This window comes from Melospiza melodia, chromosome 1 (genome assembly GCF_035770615.1).
Source record: "Melospiza melodia melodia isolate bMelMel2 chromosome 1, bMelMel2.pri, whole genome shotgun sequence".
NCBI lineage: Eukaryota > Metazoa > Chordata > Aves > Passeriformes > Passerellidae > Melospiza > Melospiza melodia.
In genome coordinates, this window is record NC_086194.1 from 25647878 (window position 1) to 25673695 (window position 25818).

Below are 25818 nucleotides of genomic sequence, written 5' to 3' on the forward strand. Positions count from 1 at the left end.
CTGAATTCATTCTCGCTGGTTTGTCCCGCAGTGCCAGTGTCTGAATTCATTCTCGCTGGTTTGTCCTGCAGTGCCAGTGTCTGAATTCATTCTCGCTGGTTTGTCCTGCAGCTGGCCATGTCTGAATTCATTCTCACTGGTTTGTCCCGCAGTGCCAGTGTCTGAATTCATTCTCGCTGGTTTGTCCCGCAGTGCCAGTGTCTGAATTCATTCTCGCTGGTTTGTCCCGCAGTGCCAGTGTCTGAATTCATTCTTGCTGGTTTGTCCTGCAGTGCCAGTGTCTGAATTCATTCTCGCTGGTTTGTCCTGCAGTGCCAGTGTCTGAATTCATTCTCGCTGGTTTGTCCTGCAGTGCCAGTGTCTGAATTCACTCTCACTGGTTTGTCCTGCAGCTGGCCATGTCTGAATTCATTCTCGCTGGTTTGTCCTGCAGCTGGCCGTGTCTGAATTCATTCTCGCTGGTTTGTCCTGCAGTGCCAGTGTCTGAATTCATTCTCGCTTGTTTGTCCTGCAGTGCCAGTATCTGAATTCACTCTTGCTGGTTTGTCCTGCAGCTGGCCGTGCCACACAACGATGAGTGGACGCGCTTTGCCCGGACCTTGGTGGAGATCCGTGCCAACCGAGCCGACAGCGAGGAGGAGGGGGCGGTGGAGCTCTCGGCGTAGAGGGAGAGGAGCAGCGCCGCCAGAGCTGCAGCTTCCCCCCACGGGTGCGCCAGTGCTCGGTGTCACATCAGTCCTGCTGTGGCTTTTGATGCCAGTGTACATGCCAGTATTGCTCAAAGCATTCCATGTTAATCACACTGCTTTACACAAGGCTGAAAATATCCAGAGCATTTTCATACTTTATATTTCTGTCTGAAAAGTAAGAAAGAAAAGACAAATCAACCCTTTATGGGTTTAGTTGTTGCCTTTTAACTACTTAGTAGCTGTATTTAATAGCTAGGAACCCCTGGTTAAACTTGTGCTCACATTGCCCTTCTGGCATAGTCCTATTAAATCCATATGAAGCCAGATATGATTATGTGCAGATGTGGTGTGCTTCACTGTATGGGACTGGGCCAAAGGCTTTAGATGTGGTGTATCACATGGTGACTTACATTATGAATGGATGTACTATATGAAAGTTGCTGCTCCTTATTTATTGCGGTGTGCTGCATGGAACATATTTATTTGAAAGCATTAAAATAAACGATCCTAAAGCATGTGCATAATGAGAGAACTGCATTGTCTGTGTGCTGCTGTAGAGGTTACATTAAAGTCCACGTAACAATTACAGTACATCAGTTGTGCTTAAGATGTAAGATCTATACAGGTTGGCTTGAGTGGATGGAATGAGTTCCCTTTCCTTTTTTTTTTTAAGATGCCTATTATTTCTAGGCACTTTAACTATATTTCAGATACAGTTGGTCACTGATACTTGTCATGCAAGTTAACACTAATAGTCTGACAGAGGGTTGTGGTTCCCAAGTATGACACCAGTATTGCCAATAAAATGTATCAGGCCTGTTCTGTTGCAGTGTGGTTGATCTTTCTTTGCCAGCAGTGCTCAGCATGTTCATTACCAGTCACTGGTGAGGCACTGGGTAAATGTGACTGCCCTGATGCACAGAAAACTCATGTAGCTCCTCTGTAAATAGATAGATAGTCCCTTCACTATTGGAACTGCCCAGTAATGGACCTGCGTGGATCAGACCCTGATACAAATTTTCCATGGGCAAGCACTAAGCTTTGCATGTCAGCTTCTGGGCTAATTTTTATTTTCCCTCCATGCTTACCTGCACACACATCACACACAGAGCAGCAGCATGCTGCCATATGTGCTGAAAGAAAAGGAGCAGGAGAGATAAGGCCTCCTTAGACTGTCTTGAGAGACAGGCTGGGACAGGGGAGAGAGGAACAAGCTCCTTTATGACAATCTCTTGTGGCTTGAGCAAAGAAACGGAGTGCAGACTGGTCTCCATTGAGTGCTGTGGCCCAGATGGATGTTGGTGGTGAGGATGTTTGACACATCCATATCAAAACACTCTGCTGAGCCAGAGTTCAGCTCTGACATCTGGGTTTAGCAGTGGTTCACATTTAGGGGCATGGAGGTAAACCATTTTAGCAAGAAACCCTGCAAGTTTGACAAGAAAGATCTTGTACGTTAGGTTTCTCATCTTGTTGCCACATCTCATCTTTGGGCAGTCATGTTGAGGAATGAACACATCTGATGTTGTTTGGGGCTATGGCCCAAGCACTGGGAAGTCTGCACTGCTAAAGCCAGAGTAGGCTGACAAAATGAATCCTTTGGAAAAGCTGCATTTCCCTTGTCTTCTTGATGGTTAGAGGCACCTCCCTGTGAGAGTGCATGGGCTACTTTCATCTTCATGGTGGAACCTGCAACTATCTCCCAGAGCCCATGGAAGTGTCCTGCCACTGGGCTGTGGGGACCATCTTCTCCCAGAAGGCCTAGTACACAGCAGAGATTTATCAGTCATTTTCGGGTGGGACCCTGAGGTTGGAGCCATGTGTTAGAGAACTTTTTGTTCCTGCTGCTCCCCTGGGTGCTTTGGGAGTTGTCCTGAAGAACCAGTGTAGCACTTGCAGCAATTCTGTAGCTTAAAGGTGAATGCTAACAAACAGCCAGGTGAAATGACTGTAGAGGAGCAGTTTAGATATCATCTCTGGGGGTTTTTCCCCGTTTTTGCCCTGTTTTCTTTTCAGAAACCATAAGTGTTGTCTGTGTACATGGATGAGGCAGATGTGGTGCAGAGTGGAAGAGGGGGAGGTACTCTTGGTTCTCAGTGGGTCACCAGACCAGGAACATGCACAGGTGGATGGATACACAGCAAAGTACTGCCCTCGAGGGAGGCACAGGCGGGAACCCACCACCCTTCCACCCTGTGGAGTAGCTGCACATTGCAAAGTGTGAGGGCATCACCTGAGAGTGCCTGTGGTGTTACAGGAAGGATATGCAGCCGATGTTGTCTCCCACTCATCATAATCAGTGCAGTGGGAACAGGTGGCAAATTTGCTGCTACTTTTTCCATATTACCGTTCAGCTTTTGGAACCTAAGGGGGGCTCTGCATGTTCATGTCCAAGTTCTCCCTCCTTTATAGCATTAATAGCTTCTGAAAAGGTTTTAAGAGCAGCCTCATAGGACCTTCAACAATTGCTGCTGTGTGCAAATCAGTATGACCAAAGTCCATTTTTGAAGTTTTTCTTTCCTTTTTTTTTCTGTGGTGTGTGGGGTTCAACAGTACACAGAGGGAACAAGGGAAAGATCTGATTTTCCACAGAAATCACCAGGTTTGTAGATTCAGAGCAATAACGTGAAAGAACCATTTCACGCAGCTGAAGCAGATGGAAAAGCACCCAAGAACAAGAAGCATTTACTTCCCTTCTGCTGCTCATGATTATCCTGCAGTGAAGTTTCTGACCTGCCCTTGTTGCTGCCCTTCCAGGAATCTCCCACAGTTCTTGTTTGTTTGATTTTCCTGCTGCTAAAAAAATAGCTGCATTTCACTGGCTTTCTAAAACAGCCCATATGACAAAATGTTACTCAGAATCTGCCCAGTAGGGAAATAAATACAAACTTATCCTTTAATTTCACCAAAAAAGAAATAATTTTCTCCTGTCTCTTTCGCCTACAAACATCCAGAGAATAGAAGGAAGAACATAAAGAACATAATGTCCTATGCTCTAGCACTGCCAGGATGCTGCCATGACTGCTCTGGGTATGGAATGGGTCAGAAGACAGCCTGGCTTTTTTAGGACCATTGCAAGTGAGCTTTCTGTGAAGCACTAACTGTGTGCTCAGACTGAGCTGGAGAGCACATCTGAACCACAGAGGTGAGAAAAAGAAAACCCAAGTACAGCAGAAGTAGGCAAGTGGCAAGAAGAGGCTAAATTGAGGTTTAGCATGGAGGACAGGACTGTGAGGTACATGTGCAAGGGACAACTCTCTTATACTGGTTGAAGGAAAGTCCAGAGACCCCCTTGACTTGAGTGCAAAGGATCAGAGCTATGCCAGCACAGGCAAGAGGCACAGGAATGTGGCCAGGGATGTGGGATTTGTTCTGAAAAAAGCTGTGAAAGGACGTGGGGATATATTAGAGGTGGCACTGGGGGTGGGAGCTGGGGGCATTAGCTGAAAGGTGAAGCAGGACTCTTCACCTTTATGACATGTACTTTGGTCAAGACACCCCGTGTAACAGAGAAAGAAGGCGATAGCCAGGGTACACTGAAAGAACATGTGCACAGCACTGGCCAACCTGGAATTTGACCAGGACACACAAAGATCAGCATGGGGCTGGAATATCAGGTCCATTGTGTAAATAACAGCACTTGGACCAAGTGGATCTTTGAAAGGTGGAAGTGAAACAGGCTACCTCTGAAGTCTGGGAACACCACAAACATCTCCATGGAAAGGCTGTCAGAGCAAGTCTTTGCTGCTGAGAGTAGACTCCACAGCATTACCTGCAGCCTATTCAAAGAGAAAAAGCAGGCAGGACAAATGGCACTGGGATGCAATGATTCAAGAGCTGCAGCTTTTTCCACAGGGTACTCAGCAAATAGTCCAGAAGAAATTTATCAAGATGGAAGGTGTTTCTTTCTGAGTCCCAAAACCAATGCCCCAAACATTTACTACTTCTGAAAACATCAGAGCCCCTACCACGCCCTGGAATATCATCACCTTACACTACAAATGACAGCCTGCATCTCTAGGGCTATGGACACAAGAAACAACTAGGAATAGGTTCTTTTACACAAGACAGGTGGGAAAAGCTCCAAAGAGTTTTAGCAAATGTAGATAAAAAGTATGCAAAGCAGAAGACTGGAAACCCCTCACAGAGCAAAACAGCATCCATCCCACATGGAATGGGATGGTCTCCATTGGCCAGTGACAAAGGACACTCTCCTAAGGCAGGACTCAGTGCCCAAGGGTGCTATAGAGCAGCCACCTGTCCTTGCCAAGCTTACAGGACCAGTTCTCCTTCAAAGTCATAAGCAAAGAAAGTTCTGAAGTAACACCACCATGTCTGGTACACAGTGTCTGCACAGCCTGGGGTGTGAGGAAGGCCAGGCAATGTAACCTACAGCAGCTAGAATGAATCTTGCAAGCAATAGTACTGCTTCCTGGTGTGATAAGGAACAGGGCAAGGAGAAGTTAAAATTATTACTACACTTGAAATGTCATCTCTCTGAAAGACAGCAGACACTTTGATGACATCCCCAGGTTCAGCACTGGGCGAGGCTGCCCAGTCTCACAGCCTGAGTTATCTGCTGCCCACCATGCAGAAAGCAAAATCACCACATGGCACGTGGCATTAAAGAAACCACTTCATCTCAGGCTGCTTCTGTGTTATTTGATGTATTTGAAGGTCTCTGGAGACATTTCAAATACAAACATCTTGAGATTTGTATATTCTCAACCATTAAATAATTCACAAATTATCACGATCTCCGGAAATTGCCTTCTAGCTTATGCAAAAACCAGCAAATATTTAAACAAAAACAGTCTGAGTTTCACAGCAGTGTTTAAACAGCAAAGCTGGAGGATTCCTGATTGTCCTTGTGCCACTGGAGAGGATCTCAGCAGCAGGCAGCGTGACATGAATGCACACACAGAGGCTAAGCCAAGGTCATTCCAAGCAGGCTGTCCCCTCCTAAGATGATGCAGAGCCGCTTGTCAGGTTTTGTATTTTTAGCAGGTTTAGAAAAACCTGCCCAATTTATTTTTGAAGCCTGTGGTATGTCTGCTTACAAAAGCATCCCTGCAAAGTGTCAATATTAAGTCAGCTTAAACTCAACCCATTCCCCAGGGACCAGGCAGAAAAGCATCTCCTGGCTTCTGCTGGACTGAGAAACACAAACACGGGGTACCTGCTTCAGGGACACTCCTTCCCCATTCAGTCTGACAGCTAACATCACCAGTATTTGGCCATTTCTTTTTTCTAGAAGCGCTGTCACAGGGAGTTAGCTGGAGTGCAGGAAGCAAGTGAGGTTACTTTTTATGCATTTGCATAACTCACCCAGAAACCAAGAGAGGACAAATATTGTCCTCAGGGCATTTTGTTTGTTTGCAAGGCAATCTGACAATTCCTTGGCCTGCAAGCTTTTCAGAGCAGGAATGCATCCTTTTGTGTCTGGAGGAAGCCGACTGTGGGCACAGATCTTCCCCAAGAGCTCTGGGCAGAGTTGCAGCATGATTTGGAATGTTTTGAACTCTGCTTCGTGTTAACAAAGCAGCCACTGGCTCGTCAGCATTTCTGCATCTACCTCTGCTGTCTACTGACCCTGAAGAGGTGGGCAGAAGGAGAGAACAATCCTCCAGGAAAGTTAATGGCAAAGGGAAAGGCCACCATGGGTGGGGGTGTCAGTCCAGCCCTACTCAAAGGTGAAGGCTGTGGCCTTCTGAGATGGATCTGCCATAGGAGAACTGTGCCTGAGCTTTGTTCCTGGGATGGGAACTCTGCCCTTCATCCCAGGAAAAAGAAAAAGTCATAAATATACTGCCAGGCCTGGGAAGGAGAGGGCACCAGGAGCTAGAGAAACTGGTTTTGTGGAACCCAAGCAACAAATGGTCTTTAACACAGGAGCCAAGAAGTTGTGCAAGCCCTACAATAACCCAGCTCCAATTCCTCTTCGTGCCTGGCTGCAAAGCCCTGGCAGCACTGAGGTTCAGTGTCAGGCAGCAGAGGAACATGCTCTGGTGGGTGCAGCCTGGGTGTCCCTCTCCAGAATGAGCCAGGAGGAAGCAGCTGCCAACCAAGCCCATCCAGTGGCCAGGCATTTCCTCTCCTGGATCAGGGAGAAGGTGCAACTTTGCACTCAGACATCTTCCCAGAGCTGCTGACTTTCCACAGAAACCCCTGATAGGGTATATCAGGTAAATACGAGGGATGAAGTATAAAAGCAGCTCTTAAACAGCCTAAAATCTCATGTGTGAAGCACAGGCAGTGCCCAGTGAGAATGTTTTACTTCTGTGACATGCTTTAACCAAAAATCCTGATGGTTAATTTTGAAGGGTTATTACAAGGGAGAGCTTTTTCCCCCCTATTTTTGAAATGGAGGAGCCGTTGTTTGGGGCGACTGGGATACACAGGGCTGGGAGGAAGCAGCTGCTGTCTATCAGAGCCCAGTGGTTTAGCCAGACTCCAAGATGCAGCTGCAGGTAAATATCATCTGCTCCCCTCAGCTTCACACACAAGTGCTGCTACTCATACCCCTGAGCTCCATTTCACCAGTAACTTCAAAATACAAATTAGTCCAAGAGAATAATTTGCATGATGACCCAAATACAAATACAAAATCAGAGTGATTTCCACTTCAGTATGCCCACAAATTACAGCACAGTGTGATACTGCACAGCAAACTCATTCTTCTGCAGAGACACTGCATCTGTGCATTCCCTCAGTTTACAGCCAAGGTTGAAGGCACCCACCCCTCACCCCTCCCACTCCAAGGAGACAAGCAAAGCCAAATTCCTCATCTTAGAGGTTATCACGGAAGACACCCAACAGGACCTTCAAGTGACTAGGTGATCAGGCTCTTCATAACCACTAACCTTCCCCCAACAGTAAAGATCAAAATATCAAAGCTTCAATCCTCGCTTCTGACTGAGGAAAAAGTTTCTCATTTCTCTTTTTTCCTGAGTGACATCTCCACCAACAGATGTCTTTTCTGGGCAGGGGCATTGTAGTAATTTGTTCTCAAGCTGCAGGTGTTTTCATAGCCTACAAATGCAAACATTAGCTTCATCTTAACCTGACTTTATCACTGAAGCTGAACAAGACATTCAATGTACAGCACTATTTCCATAACAGAATACCATGTGTGCATCTGTTTGAAAGGTTTATTTCTATCTTCATAAATACAGAATTTTCTAAACACTGTGCAAGGCACCAAAATTAAGTAAAATCTTTTATTTTAGACTATTTTAATCTCTTTTGACTCAATGAAGTAAATAAGAATCTGAAACCACCTATTTGCCAATTACAAGCCAGCAGTTAAGGCAGGTACCATTGATACAGTGCATGAATTTTCTATTGCAGTTATTTAAACAAGCAGCGTTTTACTATAGAAGTGCATATACAAACTGAATTCCAAACACCAGCAACCCAAGATAGGCACCCAGTTATGAAATTTCCTTGTATGTGTAGTAGAATGCCAAAAGTTCTGCCATAAAGTGCAAAGACTATGGACAATAACACTTTCTTTTGAGCATTTTGATACCAGTAACATAATACAACGGCTAAACATTTATAAACATGGTTTCCATTACAAAAACATGTTCCACATAAAAGCTCCATAATACAATCCAGAAACAGAACTTGTGCGTGATTTCCAAAGCTGAAGCTCTACTGGCAGACCTAGGTACCGGCTATGTCTTTGCTGACCTCTACAGACACGCAGCAAGTTTCAAACCAATTTACACGCACAGTTCAAATCATTCTGCTTTGAGCACCGTGATATCTACTGAGTTTTCCATTTGAGTGACAATGTGTGACATCTGTTCTGGCAATCTGCAACTGAGCATTGCCTGTAAAATGATCTGGTTCACAGCTCTCACCCAGCCCTCCCCAATAAACAGAACCTAAAATTAGTGTCTTCCCAACACAAGCACATGTCAGATGTGGACAAATACATTCATGGTCCCAAACTTAAAACAACTGGTAAGAATTTCACAGTGATCTGGTTACGGAAGCACAAAGACAAATGATTCCATTTAAGATGAAAATTACCTTAAAACTCAAATGAAGCTAATCTTTTATATGATGAGAAGCTAAAGGAACAAAGTATTAACCAATTAGAAAAGTGGCTCTTTCCCAACTAATAACAAAAACCCTACAGCAATAAACTTAGGGTCCTACTGCTGCAGCGGCCTTTGAGGTAGGTGGCGATGGCTTAAATCGAGGTAGGTAAAGTCCAAACTTGTTTTCAATCCCTGCAAAAGTGGCAACTGCCAATTTATAACCACCAACATGATCAGGGTTAGGAGCAGGGAGCGTGATCCTAGATTTAGGAACTGTCTCTGATCCAGCTGGTTTTCTGCAAAATAATAAAAAGAATAAATTAACTTCCATAGAGTAAAATCAGTATTCATTTAAATCTCCATAAATTTAATGAGACATCTGAGTGTATTTCCCTGTAAGTAACTAAAATGCTGCAATGTAAGGAGAAATGCCCTGTTTTAGAACCTTCCAGAACAGTTAGGTGCCTTCATGTTAATTGAGTACAGTCAAATCCAGGTAAAATTTGCAGTGCATTAATCAAAACTGCTGTGAGGTGGCAGGGGTTCTTTGCTACAGCACACAACCAATCCAGGAACATAGCAGAGTTTAAGTAATTTTTGTGGTGGCTTTCAAACCACTGTCCCCAAAGATCCACAGAATCTGCAGCTGCTCTGGGATCAAGTTAAACAGCTACATGTACATCCACCTGTGTTGTCAACAAAGACAGGAGGCACAGCTGAAATGACAACAAATTTGTTTTGACCTTGGTGACAACTATATATTTTTTTTGATGTCAAATGCCTGTCTAATCAGGGCCACAGCTCCTCCACCAAACAATGAGGACTGAAGCAGAGTGTATCCTGACCTTGCAGGAATCACATTTCTCCTGCATTTACATCCCCAGCCCATTATTTAGCCTCCCACTGTCTCTGTTTACACTAACATAGGTCCCCTGCTTGAAACTGTGATATAAAATATGGTAATATCTTGCTATGAAACAGCTACTGGAATATCATCCCAACCTCCACCAGTAAAGTGTAGTTGAAATAATATTTACAAAACCTTTACAACATGTCCTAGCAAGCTGCTGCCTCTGATATTCCAAGGAGGACCAAGACCCAACAGAACCAAGGGTAACTTCAGGATCCCTGGTATGTTCAGACATCACATACTTACACTCCTCCAAAGTCCACATAAAACCATCTCTGCAGGAGCTCATAAGTCACCAGAGTTACACCAAACTGAGGAGAAGATCGAAACACGCGAGCTTGAAAGAAAAGAAGAGAGTTCCTCAGTGACAAATGCCACAATCAGAAATCACTTGAAAATCACAGCTCTTTTACACACCTCCTGCTCCTTTCCAGAGAGCCTTTGGGCCTTCTTCCCGCAGGATCTTGACAAAACAGTCCACAACACCGCTGTAGGTGGTCTGTCCTGCTCGGGCTGCCACCTGGAGCCTTGTTTTGATCACGTCTGCAGGGGTGACCAGAGAGGCTGCAGGCATACCTGAACAACACAAAAGTCATCAGGTGAGTACCACTGCCTTGGCACATGTACTACACACCCAGTTTATCCAGAGGGAAGCAGGTCTTTCCTCTTTACATCAGGAGAATCCAGCCACATTTGATTTAAGCAGAACCTGGGAAGGAGAAGCAACAAGAGGTTGCTGTTGTAGAGCTTCTCCCAGAGGAACAACCATATCATGTGCTTCCTGCCAAGCTGGGAGGCACAGATTGGAGTTTCCAGTGCTAATCAGAAACTTGCATAGTTAATAAGCACAAAGCTTTTGGAGGAAGGTTGATACTTCCCTTTCCTTTTCATTCCTCTCTGTGGTTCCTGGCATCCTGGTGTACACTGTGCTGTACACAGGCAGAAACACAGACACACAGACACCCCTCACACAGCAATCTCACCAAGAACCAGGCACTGCCATGCATGCTCAGCATCACTTGAGAGCTAAGGCTTACAAAAAGGGTCATTCTTCTCATTAGGAATGGCAGACTGCTCAGCTGCAAAGCCACAGCTGACATCCTCAGCACAATATGTGGAGGAAGATTTAAATTTACCCTGGCAGATAATCAACTAAAAGTAAAAAATACCAAATTACCAATGGGTGGTATTTCTAAAATCATTCCTATCCAAACTTGGGGTATGTTTAGAATTGGGGAAAAAAAAAGACAAAAAAAGGCAAAGAAAAGCACCAAGACTGTACCCAGAAGACACTGTCTCTTATGGTTTTATTAATTTTCCATTCTGCATCTCTTCCAAACCAACTTGGTTAGATGTAGATGCATAAATTTCCTTTCCTTTTTTTTTCCCCAGCTCAATAATTCTGTAACAAATTTTATCCAAACCAGTATGGTCTGGCCTCAAGCTCCAGAGCACCCTTCCTGCAGACTGCTCCAAGAGATCAAATAATGTGAATATCACCAAAAGAAGATTTCCTCCTCCTCTCCTTGTCCCCCCAAAATAACTCATACACTGAGCATGCATTCAGTGCAAGCATGGGCTCTCTGGCAGGTAAGCATTAAAACCTGGTCTACGTTTCTGAACTCCAAAAACACTGAAATTCCTCTCTGCTTAGCTTTACCCACACCAAGGTATTGCTTGAGTCTTCAATTTAAAGTTGGACTTTTGTCCTTCAAAAGCCAACCAGTGTTTTCATGAAAACCAAAGAACTTACTCAGAAACAGTTCTGCTTACTACACATTGACTTCCATCTCCTTATCACTCACTCCATATTATTGAGGATATTTTGCACTTGAGATACTTAAAATCCTTTCTTTAGGAACTATGTGTACAGGACAAAAGCATTTACAGACAAATCGAAGTTACAGATTGCTGCCAAGAGAAGCTTACAATCAGAATGTGACAAATAGCCCAGCAGGAGCTGACAAGAATCAAAAGGAGCTTGGGCAGGAGAAGGAACTTTAAGGAGGCAGTAACAAACAAGAGTAAATTAAAGAGAGATCCTGCAGATGATATTAGAATCATCTCAGAATGATTCTACAGCACAACAGGTTGAGACATCTGAAAACCAGAAGCAGATCAAGGTAGATGACACATGTGTTGCTGTGACCCCAGCCACAATGGAGAGGAAGATGATGTAACAGTACAAGCAACACCCGCTGGCAAAGGAGACAGATGCACATCTGAGTATGGCTAGCTGGAATACCCCAGCAGCATGGGCTGTGTGTGGGAAGGGGGAGTTTCCCACCTGCAGCCAGAGCCCAGGCACACATCTGAAGTCTGATGACCAGGTGAGATCCCTGGCTGGAGAAGAAACATCACCCAGAGACTGAAGCCAGCTTTTCAGAACTGGTGGGTGTTTTGTTCTGTCTTTCCCTTGAGGTTCTTTTGGCAAAACAGTGGACACATGCACCCCCATCACTCTTTACATGCACACACAATAAAACAAATTTCTTGGGTTTATAAACAGTATGATGAACGTTGTATCTCTAACACTGTAATTTGCCCATGAGAGTTAACCTAGGATGGGATTCACAGGAAGCACTGGATAAAATTCACATTATAACTAGATTGGTGAGCCATATCAGCAACAATAAAGACTGCTTCTGTGCCTGAACTTCAAAGGGACGGTTATCTCAGTCTGCAATCACCTGACAATGGCTAGAAAGAGAAAAATAGGAAAACCTAAGAAATTACTTGGCTTAAAAATGCCATCTTATGTTTCAAGTCTGTAAATATGATCTAAAGTTCAAAAATTGTTTTGTTCCCTTAAAATGGGTAAGAAATAAGCTGGCTGTAAAAGCTCCTGTTGGAGGGTTTGGAGCCTGGCTTTGGAATGGGGTGGGGGAGGGGAGAGGACAAGGGGGTTTTGAGCAGCAGTCACTGGAACACAGCTGGCTTTGCTAGTGCCAGCTCAATTCCTTTGGGCTGTGAGCTGCTGAATAGGGATCAATATGCTTCAACATGACAAACCAACCAAGCTTAGCTGCTCTCCAAGACCAGATACTGGCCATAAAAGGGCCTTGCTCTCAAATAGACACAGCCCTGTGTACAATTTTGACCAGGAAGTTTTCTCAGAGAGGAGAAAGCTTAAAATTAAATGAGAAAACATTGCTAAACCACCTGTCTGTACTGGATTCACACCATTCCATCATTTTTCTCAGCTGGCAGGTCACAGCCGTCTGCCAGGGGCCATGCTGGAGAAGGAAGCTGCTGGACAGACCAAGCAGCCCCCAGTAATCAGATACCAGCTGATCTGAGCCCCCCTGCTTGCTACACACTCCTCTATAGGTCCTGATGCACAAATTTGCAAGCCTGTTTGTTTCCTAGGTGGGAAACCGTGGAACTCTCAAGCTGCCCCCTCCAGCAGACAGCTACCAAGCTGTGGGTGTAGAAGCTGTGGAGGGAGCAGCCATGCAGCAGACAAGGGCAAGCTCAGGCTTACAGAGCCTCTGTCTTCTCCCTTAGGCTCTGGCACACTCAAGCTAAATTCATCTGTGAGAAGCTAAGCATGTTTGGGCTCTTCTGTCTCTATGCAGCAGACTAAAACAACCAAGTGCTCAAGACCACGCTCCACACCTCTATTATATCTGGGTATATCACAGGAATTAGCAACCTGTGGCACTGCAGCAATGTTCTCAAGATCTTCTGCTTTGTTTAGTATTTAAAAAATTGATAAAGGTAAAATCCTCAGGAAGCCAGGTAACTTCAATGGGATACTGAGGGTAGCAAATACTGTCATCATTTTGTCACCTGTTATATCATTGTGTTTGGAGAGCTGTACTTCCAGTGTGGCTTCTGGACTACATATACCAAAATTCAAGATTCTCTCAATCATAAGGAATTTTATTAATGCCATGGTTGTGTTTATAAATAATTACAGCAAAACATTACCTGACAGCGAGACACAGCCAAAACCAGCACAGAAACTTCACAAGGAATGATGATAAATGATTAAAAAAAAAAAAAAAAAAAAAAAAAAAACAGCAAAAAACTTTATTATCCCTTTCTTTTGCTTTCTGAAGGTTATGATTATACCAGGAACTTACAGTATCTTCAACTCACTCTACAGCACAGTAACTTTGTCGTTTTTGTAATAAGGCTGCAAAACACAGTATTGTTGCATACAGTCCTTTTGAGCATTTTTTGTTATTGTTGTCACTGCCATAACTACTGTGCTGCCAGAGCAATATAGAGCCATGAAAAAAGAAATCTGGGCACTTACCAGCTATTGATCCAGCCAAGAGCAGATTTCCAGGGCTAACCCTCCCATCTTCATTTGTAAATGAAGCTTTCAGATGAGCGTAACAGGGGAAGTAAATGGCAGAGAAGGGGATGTCACGCAAAAAACAAGCCTTAGCACCCTGTTTGAAAAAGAGAACAAGTTTTGAGAATGAGCAAATTTACCTTGATGAACCATGAATATCAGAGAACAGAGCAACTTTGTATTTTTTTTCAGTTTGCTGCAAAGGGCTTACAGAAAAAGCAGTTTCTCCCTCAAAATTTTGAGAGGTTCATGTGTTTCATCCTGCTGAGGAGTGTCTCTGTTTTTTCTTGGTTCAGTAATTTCTGTCATTGTATGTATCTTATCCACTTCTTCTCCCTCACTCTGAGGTACTGTAAATGGAGACAATACCAGTGTAAACTCTGAAAACACCTTTGGAGGGCTTTAAGTAGTTGACCTTGTAGCCATGAACCTGTAGTGAGAGTTTAAAAACTGAAACAGAGCCCCAGGATAGGTCTGCCACCTCTCACTCCCACTTTAGATTAATACTCCAGGGGAAACAGTGCCCAGTCCATACCTCTATATAGGCACTATAATTGATAATGCAACATATATTGAGGGAATAGGGGAATTAACAGCAAGTCTTTTTGCAGAAAAGTAACTGCATTACTTACTTGTGAATTTTTAAGTACAAGTTATCTGGGATACAGTTTGTTTCAATAACTTTCATCTCTTAAATTTGCCTTGCTATCAATTTGTGGAAGTAGCACAACCAGCCAATAAAGTTACCAGCAATACAGCTGGTTTAAAATCCAAGAGGGAAGCAAACAGGAAAGGAAATTTTTGGGGCAGAAGCAAGCAATCAAATGTTTTTCAAGCAGGGGGGAAAGCAAAAAAGGCCACTAGGGAATGCCAACCAAAATAAAATACCAAATAGTATTCATGGCCCAACAGCAAAAGGGATTTGTAGTCTGCCTTTCCTCAGAATGGAGATCCACAGGAGAGCAGAGCCTGCCAGGACTATGACCAGGAGGAAAGCACAAACAAGAGGTGGCTTGGGAAAATGGGTAAAATCTTTCAAGCTTGAGAAAGAAATGGTTCATGGATGAGCCTAAGCCTCTTCTCTTTGAAGCAAGGGTGGAGACCTGGTGAAACTGCTTGAGGTTCATCCACAAACCCTCGGGGGGTGCCCTTGTTACTGCTCTTCTCTTGTTCATAGGTCTAGGAGCACATGGCTCAGTGCCAGACATTTCACAGGGGACATGTTCATATCCACATAATTTAATTACATCTAATGATATGCCTGGACACATCTGTAAGCTTAGCTTGTATTATAATACCAGTTAAAATATAGCACTTATCCAAGTTAGATACTGGTTATCAAAGACAAAAGAGCTGCAAGGTGTCAGAAAAGCCAAGAAGATGCCTTTTCAGGAGGCAAGGCAGGCAAAGGCAGCAGGATGTGTGACAAGATAACCAGGTCCTGCAAGCTACTTCTCAGGAGACTCTAATAAGTGCAGTTTGCAGTCAGAGACTGCTTCTGAAAAAATAAAGATTTATGTTAAAAAGCCATTAGATGTTGTAGTCAGACTTTCTGTGTGTCACAGGCTCAGCTACTGAACACAGGGAGCACAACAGGTTCTGCTCCAGCCTCCAGTGCTTCCCACCACACTTTCTCGGCTTATTTCTTGATGTTTCAGACTAAGCACTGACCACTTCCCCTGACACTCCCTTTGGAGGTTAATGACTTCTGCAGTTCAGACCCTCTGGCTTCTCACTCAGCTGGATGTCTGATTTACGCTGCCCATCGCTGGTTCTTGTTGAGCCTTTATAGAGACACTCAGAAAATGCCACAAAGGAACTCCAAAAGCACTGGGTTGGTCCTGCTCTGCCCCTTATGCAGAGAAGGTGAATGTTCTATACTCAACAGGGACCAGGATTCTGGACTCTCTAGCCCAACAGAAGCCCGTTGAACAATTTACCTTTAATCTTCACATAGACAAGACCAGGGTTTTACCAACTTCTGCATGAAAAACCCCAACATTTTAAGGATCAAATGTCTGCACAGTATTTACTTCATAGAAAAATTATGAGACTCACTACTGAAACATTCACAGACTGACATGGTTTCTTCAAAGATTTATTTTTAGAGCACGCATTTCCTCGGAGCAAATCTCCTCACTGCCTTTGCCCTCAGGGCACATTACTTTTATTTTCTTTGCAATGTCATTAAACACTGCACACATTTTTTTTCCTCTGCATTTTTCGCATACCCTGAAGTATACTGATATAGAAAGTCCAAATGCAAGCAACTCTCAGTTCAACCTGAGCTGCTAATATTCCTCCCCCTTCATTAATAGGCTCTTTTTCACAGGGCAGAAGTGGCATATTGTTAATATCTCTAATAATATACATTCAGGCATGCAGAGAGGGAAGGATGTCCATCAACTTAGCTGGCTCAGTGTAAACAAAACCTGGATCAAAACTTGGATCCACTTTAATAATAACCAGGCTTGGCTCTGGTCCAGCATTGCAACAGTCTAAAGTTTCCCCCCATCGTTCCGTTTAAAGTCTGGGAAAGCATGTTTAAAAGCAGGCCCCATTTAACTTCAAGTTAATCATCCGCAACCAGCCTAGGCCAATTAGGAAGGCTTAGGGAGATTGGCCACAGTATCTTGAAAAGCAAAAGAAACATTTATTTTACTTCTCGCACCTTTTTGATGTGGACAACGTGCTGAAAGCCAAAGGGAGTTTTAATCAATCCCCAGAAAGCAGCAAGGAGCATCCACCCGGGTTTATTCTGGCGGCCAAGGTGCAGACCTGCCAGGCATGAAATTGTTGGGAGCTCCTACACACCGGGACATGCGCCTTCCTCGCACAACAGCCGCTTGGCTCCCATCTTCAATCTCTTTAATAACCTTAAAGCTCTTAATCTCGGATAGTATCTCACCGAATAAACCAACGGAGGAAAAAAAACCCTGATTGTCAAAGATTTGGATAAATAAACCCAAGTCGGTGCTGGGGCAGGTTCTTTAACATGCTAATTCCTGCTTATACCAGCTCTACCTGCAAATAAGGCTCTAAACAAACTATTTCTACTACAAGGGGAGGGTAATTATACTGACAAAGGCACCTCTGTGTCGGGTTGGGCAGAAGGAGCCGGCAGGTCTGGGAGACGCAGGCTTAGCCTAGTCTCCTGCAGTGAATGCACATTGTCTAGTGCAGGGGGAAAAATGCCAGACTGGGGGAACCCAGCAGCATTCAAGACAACAGTGGTGCACCTTGTCTGCGAGAGTTATTTAATGCTTCTGGCACCTGTACTTACAGCCACCCCCTCTTTTTCTCTTTTACAGGTTTAGAATTTATTTGGCATGTATAATTGTTATTTTGATCCTATAGCTACAAACAATAGGCAGCATGTCATTTCTTGATCATTTTGCATTCTTCTTGGGTTTTACTACAGATTTAACCCTTTGGAATCGGAGCCCTAACAGCACCTAACAGGTTTTGTAGCAGTCAGTCAAATATTACTGGTATTTGCTTTCAGGGGCTGCATTTTCCCCCCACTGTAAAATGGCATTGCCTTAAAAACTACTACAGGTTTTCATTCACATATATTTATACCAACCAAACTATGAAATTCATGTAGAACATCACATTAGAGGAATAAAATGCCGATTTCAAATGCTCTACCAGCAATTTGAATTCACTTTGCAGGAAAAAAAAAATATAGCAGTTTTAGTTGGAAGGGCATTTTTTGGGTTAATTTGAAAGGAAATTTCTGAAAAGCAGGTTCTTACATATGAGAACAGTCACAAATAGGCATGGTGGATGCAAAATGTAACTCAAAACTTTTACTACAGTCTTCATATGTTTATCATCCTGCTGTAAACCCTCAGCTTCAGAACATGAAATAGCTCAGCTGTTATCAAAGGAACCAGGTGAGAGCTTGGTATACATCCTGTCACTTGAGATTACACTTTCCAGGTCAACACACCAGAAGCTTGTTTATGAAGCATTTGGGGGGAAGGGAGAGGAGGGGGAAAAAGAGACTTTTGGAAGCTATTCTGACTAGTTTTGAAAATGAAAACTGTGTTGGCAGTATCAGCCAAAGCACAAATTTGAGCTAAATACCTTGTAGCAATTATAAAAATAAACATTACCACAACCAATGTACCTTTTCCTTGAAGACTCATTTACCACTCTATTATTTACTGTCTTCCTGGGATACAGAATAACTTTGTTGTGCAAAATTATGAAGTGGCACTGTCTGTTATGCTGTAAAGCATTATTCAGAATGATTATGTATAAGAGGAGTAATATTTTATTAAACATTCTGTGGCAGATATTATATGGATATGAGGTTTTGTGATGTACAAAATAAGTAGGTATACTTACAGTGTTTATTTACATGGACACTTTAAAGATGTCTTTCAAACCCAATAGAATATAAATTCAACTGACTTTAACGGGACTTTATTCATATTAAGTTGTAAGACAGGCAGAAGACAGAAAATGTATTATCTAATCTTGGATGATTACTTCAATACTCAGTTGTGACTAGGAATTAAATAAAATCTATTAAAAATATCAAAAACCAGAAAAGTATCCTTTGCCATTTCTGCCAACACAAATGACAATTTACATTAATTTAAGTGATATTTTCCCTGACTGCAATATGTCGTCTCTATATTTTTAAGAATAGTTGTCACCTACAGAGTATCTTTAGCTAAAGAATTTACTAGTCACAAGCTTCAATGCCCTGGTGCTTTCACAGTAAAGATTACTGGGAGAATGAAACACAAATAGAGGAAATAAATTCCCTCTGCAAAAGTGCTGTTATGTACCTCCCCAAAGCAGCATCTGGATTTTGAGAAGTACAGTGTTTTAAAATACTTATTTATACAAGTAGTTCAGAATTTTAGACAAAGACAGAAAAAAATATTTGCTTTCTAGCTTTAAGGAACTACAGGGGTTCAATCCAGCCATCAGCTTAACAAGCTGTATGTGTCAAATCTTTTTATTGCTGGAATTAACATGCATTTTATTTCTAAGCTGCATATCATTACACCAAGGCTAATATCTGACCACCCAGTGAAGGCACAGGGAGTCTGGGAGGAAGCACTGATGGTAAATTGTTGCACTTATTATGATCCCAGACCTACTGTGCTTTAGTTCTTTGGTGAGGAAGGAAGAGAAAGGGAAGCAGAGGTGGGTATGGGCTACCCAGGATATACAGAACCACTGCTTGGGTGTGCAGCAATTGAGACAGAAAAGCTAAGGATCAGCTGGAGATCGATCTAGTAAGGGATGTGAAGGGGGAGTAAAAAAGGTTTCTGTAAGCATATCAGCAGCAAAAAGGCAACTAAATAAATTGTGAGGCTGTTGCACAATGGGGGCAGGAAACCTAGTGACAAAATACATGGAAAAAGCAGAGAATTACCTTTATCTTGCTTTTTACGAGTAAAATCTGTCCCTAGGCCCCTCAGCTCCACAAGTTTACCATAAAAGTCTGCATTACGTGCAGACAGGGCACCTGGAGCACATGCACAACCCTGAGACCAGAACAGAAACCTCCATGGTGCTGGGACAGCTGGCTGATGACCTTGTGAGTTTGTTACTACCTTCAAAAGGTCAAGTCAGACAAGGGGGTTCTGGTAACTAGAACAGATAAACATCACACCCATCTTGAAGAGTAAGAAGGAAGTTCTGGGAAACTACAAGATGTCTGGGCACACCTCTGTTCCTGGGAGGTTTATGATGCAAATGTCCCTGGAAGCCATTTCCAAGCATATGAAAAGCAAAGGAGATACTGGGAGCAACTAATTTGGATTTACCAAATCACAGCTGACCAACCAGTTTGCCAGACCTGTGGATCAGGGGACAGCAATGGATGTTGTACACCTTGACTAAAAGCCTGGCTTTTGAAATGGTCTGTCATCATATCCCAAAGCTAAACCAGTGGAACATGAGCTGCAGTCTCATCAGATGATGCTGAACTGGGGAAATAGTGTGCTGTAGTGAGAGGCTGCTGTTCAGAGATAACTTCATAGGATGGATACAGGCCGGAAGCATCTTTGGAGAAAAAGACTGGAGGATGCTGTGCCCAAGTTGAGTGTGGGTCAGCAATGCCTCTTTGCAGGGAAGTCAGCCAGTGGCACCCTGGGCTACAGTAGCAAGAGTGCAAGGGAAATGATTGTTGCCCTCCATTCAGCACTGCTGAGACCACATCTGGAGCCTTGTGTCCAGTTCTGGTCTCTCCCATACAAGAAAGATGTTTTCATGCAGGAGTGAGTCCAGTGTGGGGCCATCAAGCCAGCTGTGTAGTCCATGGCAGATAAAAGAGGAACTCAGTGCGCTCAACTCTGAGAAAAGCAGGCCAGGGAGAGACCTTATTGCTCACTTAAAGGAGAGTGCAGGGAAAGAAAACTACTCTTGGAGGTGCACAGTGGAAGGACCAGAAGCTTGAACATGGCCAATTCAATTAGTCATAAGAAAGTAGGTGTGGGATTTTTTTTCTTTCCTATGTTTGCTTTTAAACTGTAAAGGTGGTCAAATACCTGGTCAGGTTGCCCAGGTGACCTCCAGGACTGGCTCTCAACAAAAATTATTCTAACATCAAGTCTGCAAGTAGAGAAAGCAGAGAGCAGAGATCTCACCATAGTACTCCTGTGAATTGTTTCTGTCAGTAGCACAGTAAAGTGGCACATTAACATGCCAATGAATGACCCAAAATAATATTACTCTCACTTATACAGAAGGGCACCAAAACTATGCAATCCAGCTTCTTCTCAGTGATCCTCAAAGGATATGCATTTGGACTAGAATGCAGGGATAATTATGATCATAATCAATACAAGATTCACTCAGCTGGATGCAAAGAGGGTTTACATTTCCTTTGTTAATTTGTTGACATGAGACATAAGATTTATCTGTCTGTGCCTTGGTTTTCTCTGTTAATGCAAGACAGGAGTGCTGAAATTAACTATATCAGGGGGGTGTGGGTATTTTATTTTAAAATCCACAGGAAGTGCTTCATAGGTAGAAAATAATACAAAATATAAGAATTCAAATAACAAGCAGCACATCTTGTTAAGACATGCAGGAATTTGCCTCATGAAGCTAAGACAAACTCTTCACATCTTCTGGCCGAACTTATAATTAATACATTCTTCCTTGCTGACTACGATACGGGACTCTTACAGATTTTCACCTGAATTTCAGCATAAACAACTCATGGAAACTAAGCAGAATATGCCAGATGGATCTGTAGAAGTAAGAACAGCTTTCAGGCATGACTTTTCTCTGAACTAGGAAAGGAGAATTTTCACTGCAATCCTTGCCATGCGGTAAACAAAACTTAAAACCAAAAAAGACATTCATTTATTTAAAATTAAAATTCCTGAAATTAAAAGTCTAAAATTCTGCTTTCAACACTTGCAGAAGGAAGTCAATCAGGTAAAGTTTAAGTCATGGCTAGGATAGACAAGTGTTTAAACAGCTGGAATACTTACATGAAGGCTCATTGAGCCTACAAAGGAACTTCAAGATTCCCAAATAAAATTATTTTCTAGAATAACTATCTATTCTTGCTCTTCCACGGCAGTGTCTATGGAGTCACAACTAGGTCCACTAAAGTAGGTACATTAAGGGCTTGAGATACAAGCCTTGTGTCTTGAGACAGGAAAGACAAAGCTAAAGCAAAGACTTCAGATGCAAATGAAAGAGTTGTTAGAGTGAACAACATGAGAAGTACTGAGATAGTAATAAAATCCTTATTCCTATTTCATAGTTTAAAGCTAATTTGACTTGTTAAGAGTATGAACATTCCAAACATACCAAGATATTTCGGTTCTCATTAGCAGAAGATTCATTATTTTTGATGTCCACTTGGTCATTATACATACTAAATTAATTTAGAAGCACCACCAAAGAAGGCAGCACCTACCAAATCTAGTCTCATCTGAAATTCATTTAAAACCATTGATGTCTCTGGGTAACATTTGCTGGAGCTGATGACTGATGCAATGAGTTTTTAATATCTGCCTGCCCTCACAAACACTGCCAGCTCCAGCACAAGCATTCAGGAGAGGGCTGCTATTGCCTCCAACACTGCAGCTCCACAAGCACCTCAAGGCAGATTAAAATTATTCTGAGACAGGTTGGGTCCCCATGGCACAGCCATTCCTCCCTTTGACTGGGTACAACTATCCTGAGGAGCTACAGAGTGAGCTGCTCTGGTTTCAAAACAAACTAAGCCCTAAGGAGGAGGAGGCTTTAATGCCTTTCTTGTTCCAGATCATTATGGGGGTGCACAAATGCTCTGACAGGAAAGGGGGCAGATAGGATTGCCATTTTCTTTTGGTTGCAGTCCCAAATGTTTGGTAGAAAAGAGCACAAAGCTGCCCAATTACAGACCTATCTGTGACTACGGGTGCCCTTGGACACAAGCCTTGTGACATGGTCTGTGCTCAGTGAGTGCCTGTCATTGACAGGATAAATTCTCTAGTTTTGACAAATCACTCAAGTTTTTGTAGGCAATAAATCCTAACGACATGCAAAAGGACATGAACACAGGAAGTGGAGTGGAGGGGTTGAGAGAGACAGAAACAGAGACAATAGCTGAGTAAAAACAAATCCAAACCCTTCTGTGGCTTTTTTGTTGTTTTTGTTTTTTTTTTGTTTTTTTGGGGTTTTTTTTGTGGAGGTAAATGGACTCAATAAATGAAGCACTGACACTGTGTTTTGTGATTAAATAACTGTCTGTTTAACGCAACATAGTGCTGTAAGTAGCTCCTCTTCATGTGTAGTCTTGACTAATGTCCACCAGGATTTACTCTAGAGGATAGAAATAATTCACAATACAACCCAAGACATTAATGCCATTAAAAATGGAAAAATGTAGCAAATTCTGCTCAACCACCAGGAGCAAGTATTCAGGGAGAAAAAAATTCAAAAATTGCTACTTTAGCAAACTAGTTCATCATTGGTTTCATTTTGTGTTTTCTTTTTGCTAGTCCAAGTAAAAGTCAGTAGCTGACCTCCATTCCTGCACAGCCTCAGGGAAGCAGACTCTTTACAAAATCCCTGTTTTCAGTTGTAAATGTTAATCTGATCAACACAGTAATGCTATTTACTAGGAGTTTACACAATAGCCTCAGCTTCAGTAAAACACCTAAAAAATTAGCAAGTCAATTTAAAGGGAAAAACAACTCCCCATTAAATCCTATTCAGACCTGCAACTTCTCTCCAGGCCAAAACATACAGACACGTTCTCATGGGCAGGCTCCCTCTTTGTAATGTTAACAGAACAATTTTAAAAGACTGGATGCTTAAAAAAGCAGAAGGAATTTAAATACTGAGGAGGAGGGGGATGGGGCTCATTTGGTGTCTTTTGAAGCATCTTCAATTTATGGTTGGACTGCTGTAAATAAGAAACAGAGGAATAGTGCCACCCTCACTGGAAATCCTGGGACAAATTGGAAGTATGCAAGCTTTCTTCCGAGTTGTAGGCTGCAGAGTATGAAGCAACACCACCCGGTGCTCTGCAGTATATGGTATCCATTACAATATTTGTTTCAATACTTGAGTATAGTGGCTATCTCAATGTGCTTCAAGACCTTTCATATTCCCCCATACCTAATTTCCTCCATCTGAAAGTAGAAGACATCCTAAAAATATGTTAATCCCTTAAATTATTTGTAGCATATCTCCTATTAGATTCAATATTCAGAAGATGTTTTCACTCCTGTTGCAAACATTAAACCTAACGACTCCTACATATTTATGTATCTATGTGAAAACAGTAATACAGCAAGCAGAACTGTATGGTCTGTAGCATATGCTCACAAAGGCAGCTTTTCATGGTATTATTTGGGAAAATATTCTTCTAAAGAAGCAAGGGGAAGCTTGCTTTAGGAGTTTATTTTTATGCTGGGCTCCCACTGTCTGTATTTCTTCACTATTATTGTGCTGCAGTTAATTCCCATCACTAAATGAACGATGACATCTAGGAAAATTGCTGAATCAACCACAGAAGAGCAAAAGCAAGTTCCAAAACTGTAAGCTCTATACCATGTAGCAGATGAAAATACGCTTTTTTTTTTACAGTAGACAGAATATCAGGAATCACAAACTAATATTCAATGAACCTTAAACCTGCTGAAGTGAGAAAAGAAATCTCAGTAAGATTTACAAAAACCATATGCTCAAAAAGATGAGACAGTTTCTTCCCTTAATCAAAAATGACGATATAAGATCACATAATAATTTTTCTTTTAGAAAGTAAAATTGTGTCCACCTATGAAAGTTTCTGAGAACAATGAAATTATATGTTGATTTGAAAATTTATAATAGGCTTATTTTTAACATTTTAAAAAAACATACCTTGTAGAGACCAAAGAAACCTAAGTCCCTTAATACACTGAGGGCACTAACTCGTGGACCAGTAGTAATTTCTCCAGCCACCTGCAATCGAATCTTGACAATTTCCAGTGGATTGGTAAAGATTACTTGAGAACCTCCAGCCTGAAATTAAAAGCAGAAATCAATATATTAACCTGCTACATTATTTGCAATGTGCATCCTGTTACATTCAAGATAAGACATTTTCAATCTTGCTGCACTCTGTTAAGCTATTAGCAGTCAAGAGTTTTAGTATTAGTGCATCTCACAAGGTAAGAAACCTACTCCCCCACGAGATGAGTCATCAGGAAAAACAGAGAGGAAGCAGGTCAGCCACTGCAGGACACTGCAGTACATCAGAGAGACACTAGCTCAATTCTTTTTGCAAGAACACATTCTCCAACACAAAGTTATGCAATATTGACAAAGCAAGAACACTATAACACAAGTAATGAAGTAAAAGGAAAAATTAGTAACTAGTAAAGCAGCTGTGATGTGCAGTATATAGAAAGTGAAAACATACTGTTGAAGAGTAGAAACTGGCAGAAACGTTTTCCAATTTTGACATGAGTTCATATAACAAAGAACGCATGGATTCCAATGAACAGAATTGCAAGTATATTGTGCTTTTTAAAAAAACCCTCTGAACTATCAGTTTCAGTGCCATTAAATGCTGTTTGATTCAAGAATCTGAACTCTACATGATTATTTAGGTACCAGGCATTAAAGAAAAGAAGGTTTAGAGACTGAAGGATTCTATTAATCAAGAACCACTAAATGTTTTCAATGTGTTAGTCTCCATTTGTTGGGAAGACACCACTCAATTGATTCTGAAAGTCTGCTTTAAAACACAATGGTGGCAAGCATTTTGGACTCCCTCTGGTTCTCATAAAGTTCATCTCATTCATCATATGTAACTTAGGGCATAACCTTTCAGCTACACTGACAGATCCTGAGCTAAAAATCTGCAACCAGAAAAAAAGGTAATGTGAAGGTTACCTAAGTGTATTAAAAAAATATTCATTCAAACTCCTTCTGGCTCAAATTCAACAAAATGTCATTCTAACTTCTGTTAAGTATGTAATTCTGTGGCATGACAGCTCTGCTCTTCTCTACGTTCTCAAATCACACGAATTATGGAAAGGGCAACCCTTGCCCTCCCTGCAAGAAAACAATTACTTTGTTCTAGAAGGTAATGACTAAAATAAAATAACCATTTAAAAGCATTTGCATGTAGTGATGTCTAGTATGCAAACACCATGTGCATGTATTTTTAAAATTATCCCGGTGTTAAAAGAATTAATTGTAGAGATTAACTATCATTCAAAATAAAAATTATGCACAGTAATATGGTTCAAATAATGTGCTGAAGAAATGGCAAATCACACGAACAACTATTCTTGCCTACCACTTGGAGTGAGCATATACAATGTGGTTACAAATTAAAGTCTTTACATAACCCCCAAAATATCCCAAGTGTTTCCTATTTTGACCAGGAAA

The 25818-nt window shown here is 42.2% G+C and overlaps 2 protein-coding genes across 9 annotated transcripts in view; one reads left to right on the top strand and one right to left on the bottom strand.

Moving 5' to 3' along the window:
* The window catches only part of DYNC1I1 (dynein cytoplasmic 1 intermediate chain 1), a 187372-nt gene extending 185861 nt beyond the window's left edge, over window positions 1-1511 (top strand). For all 6 annotated transcript variants that reach the window (XM_063151717.1, XM_063151753.1, XM_063151762.1 and 3 more), the window contains exon 17: window positions 555-1511. In XM_063151717.1, the coding sequence (XP_063007787.1) occupies window positions 555-665 (111 nt within the window). In that variant the 3' untranslated portion in view covers window positions 666-1511. The remainder of the gene's footprint in view (window positions 1-554) is intronic.
* A 6315-nt stretch (window positions 1512-7826) lies between these two features.
* SLC25A13 (solute carrier family 25 member 13) overlaps window positions 7827-25818 on the bottom strand; it is a 99058-nt gene continuing 81066 nt past the window's right edge. For all 3 annotated transcript variants that reach the window (XM_063151808.1, XM_063151799.1, XM_063151789.1), the window contains 5 exons: window positions 24301-24441; window positions 13915-14053; window positions 10068-10226; window positions 9897-9987; window positions 7827-9036 (listed from right to left, as the gene is read on the bottom strand). In XM_063151808.1, the coding sequence (XP_063007878.1) occupies window positions 8847-9036; window positions 9897-9987; window positions 10068-10226; window positions 13915-14053; window positions 24301-24441 (720 nt within the window). In that variant the 3' untranslated portion in view covers window positions 7827-8846. The remainder of the gene's footprint in view (window positions 9037-9896; window positions 9988-10067; window positions 10227-13914; window positions 14054-24300; window positions 24442-25818) is intronic.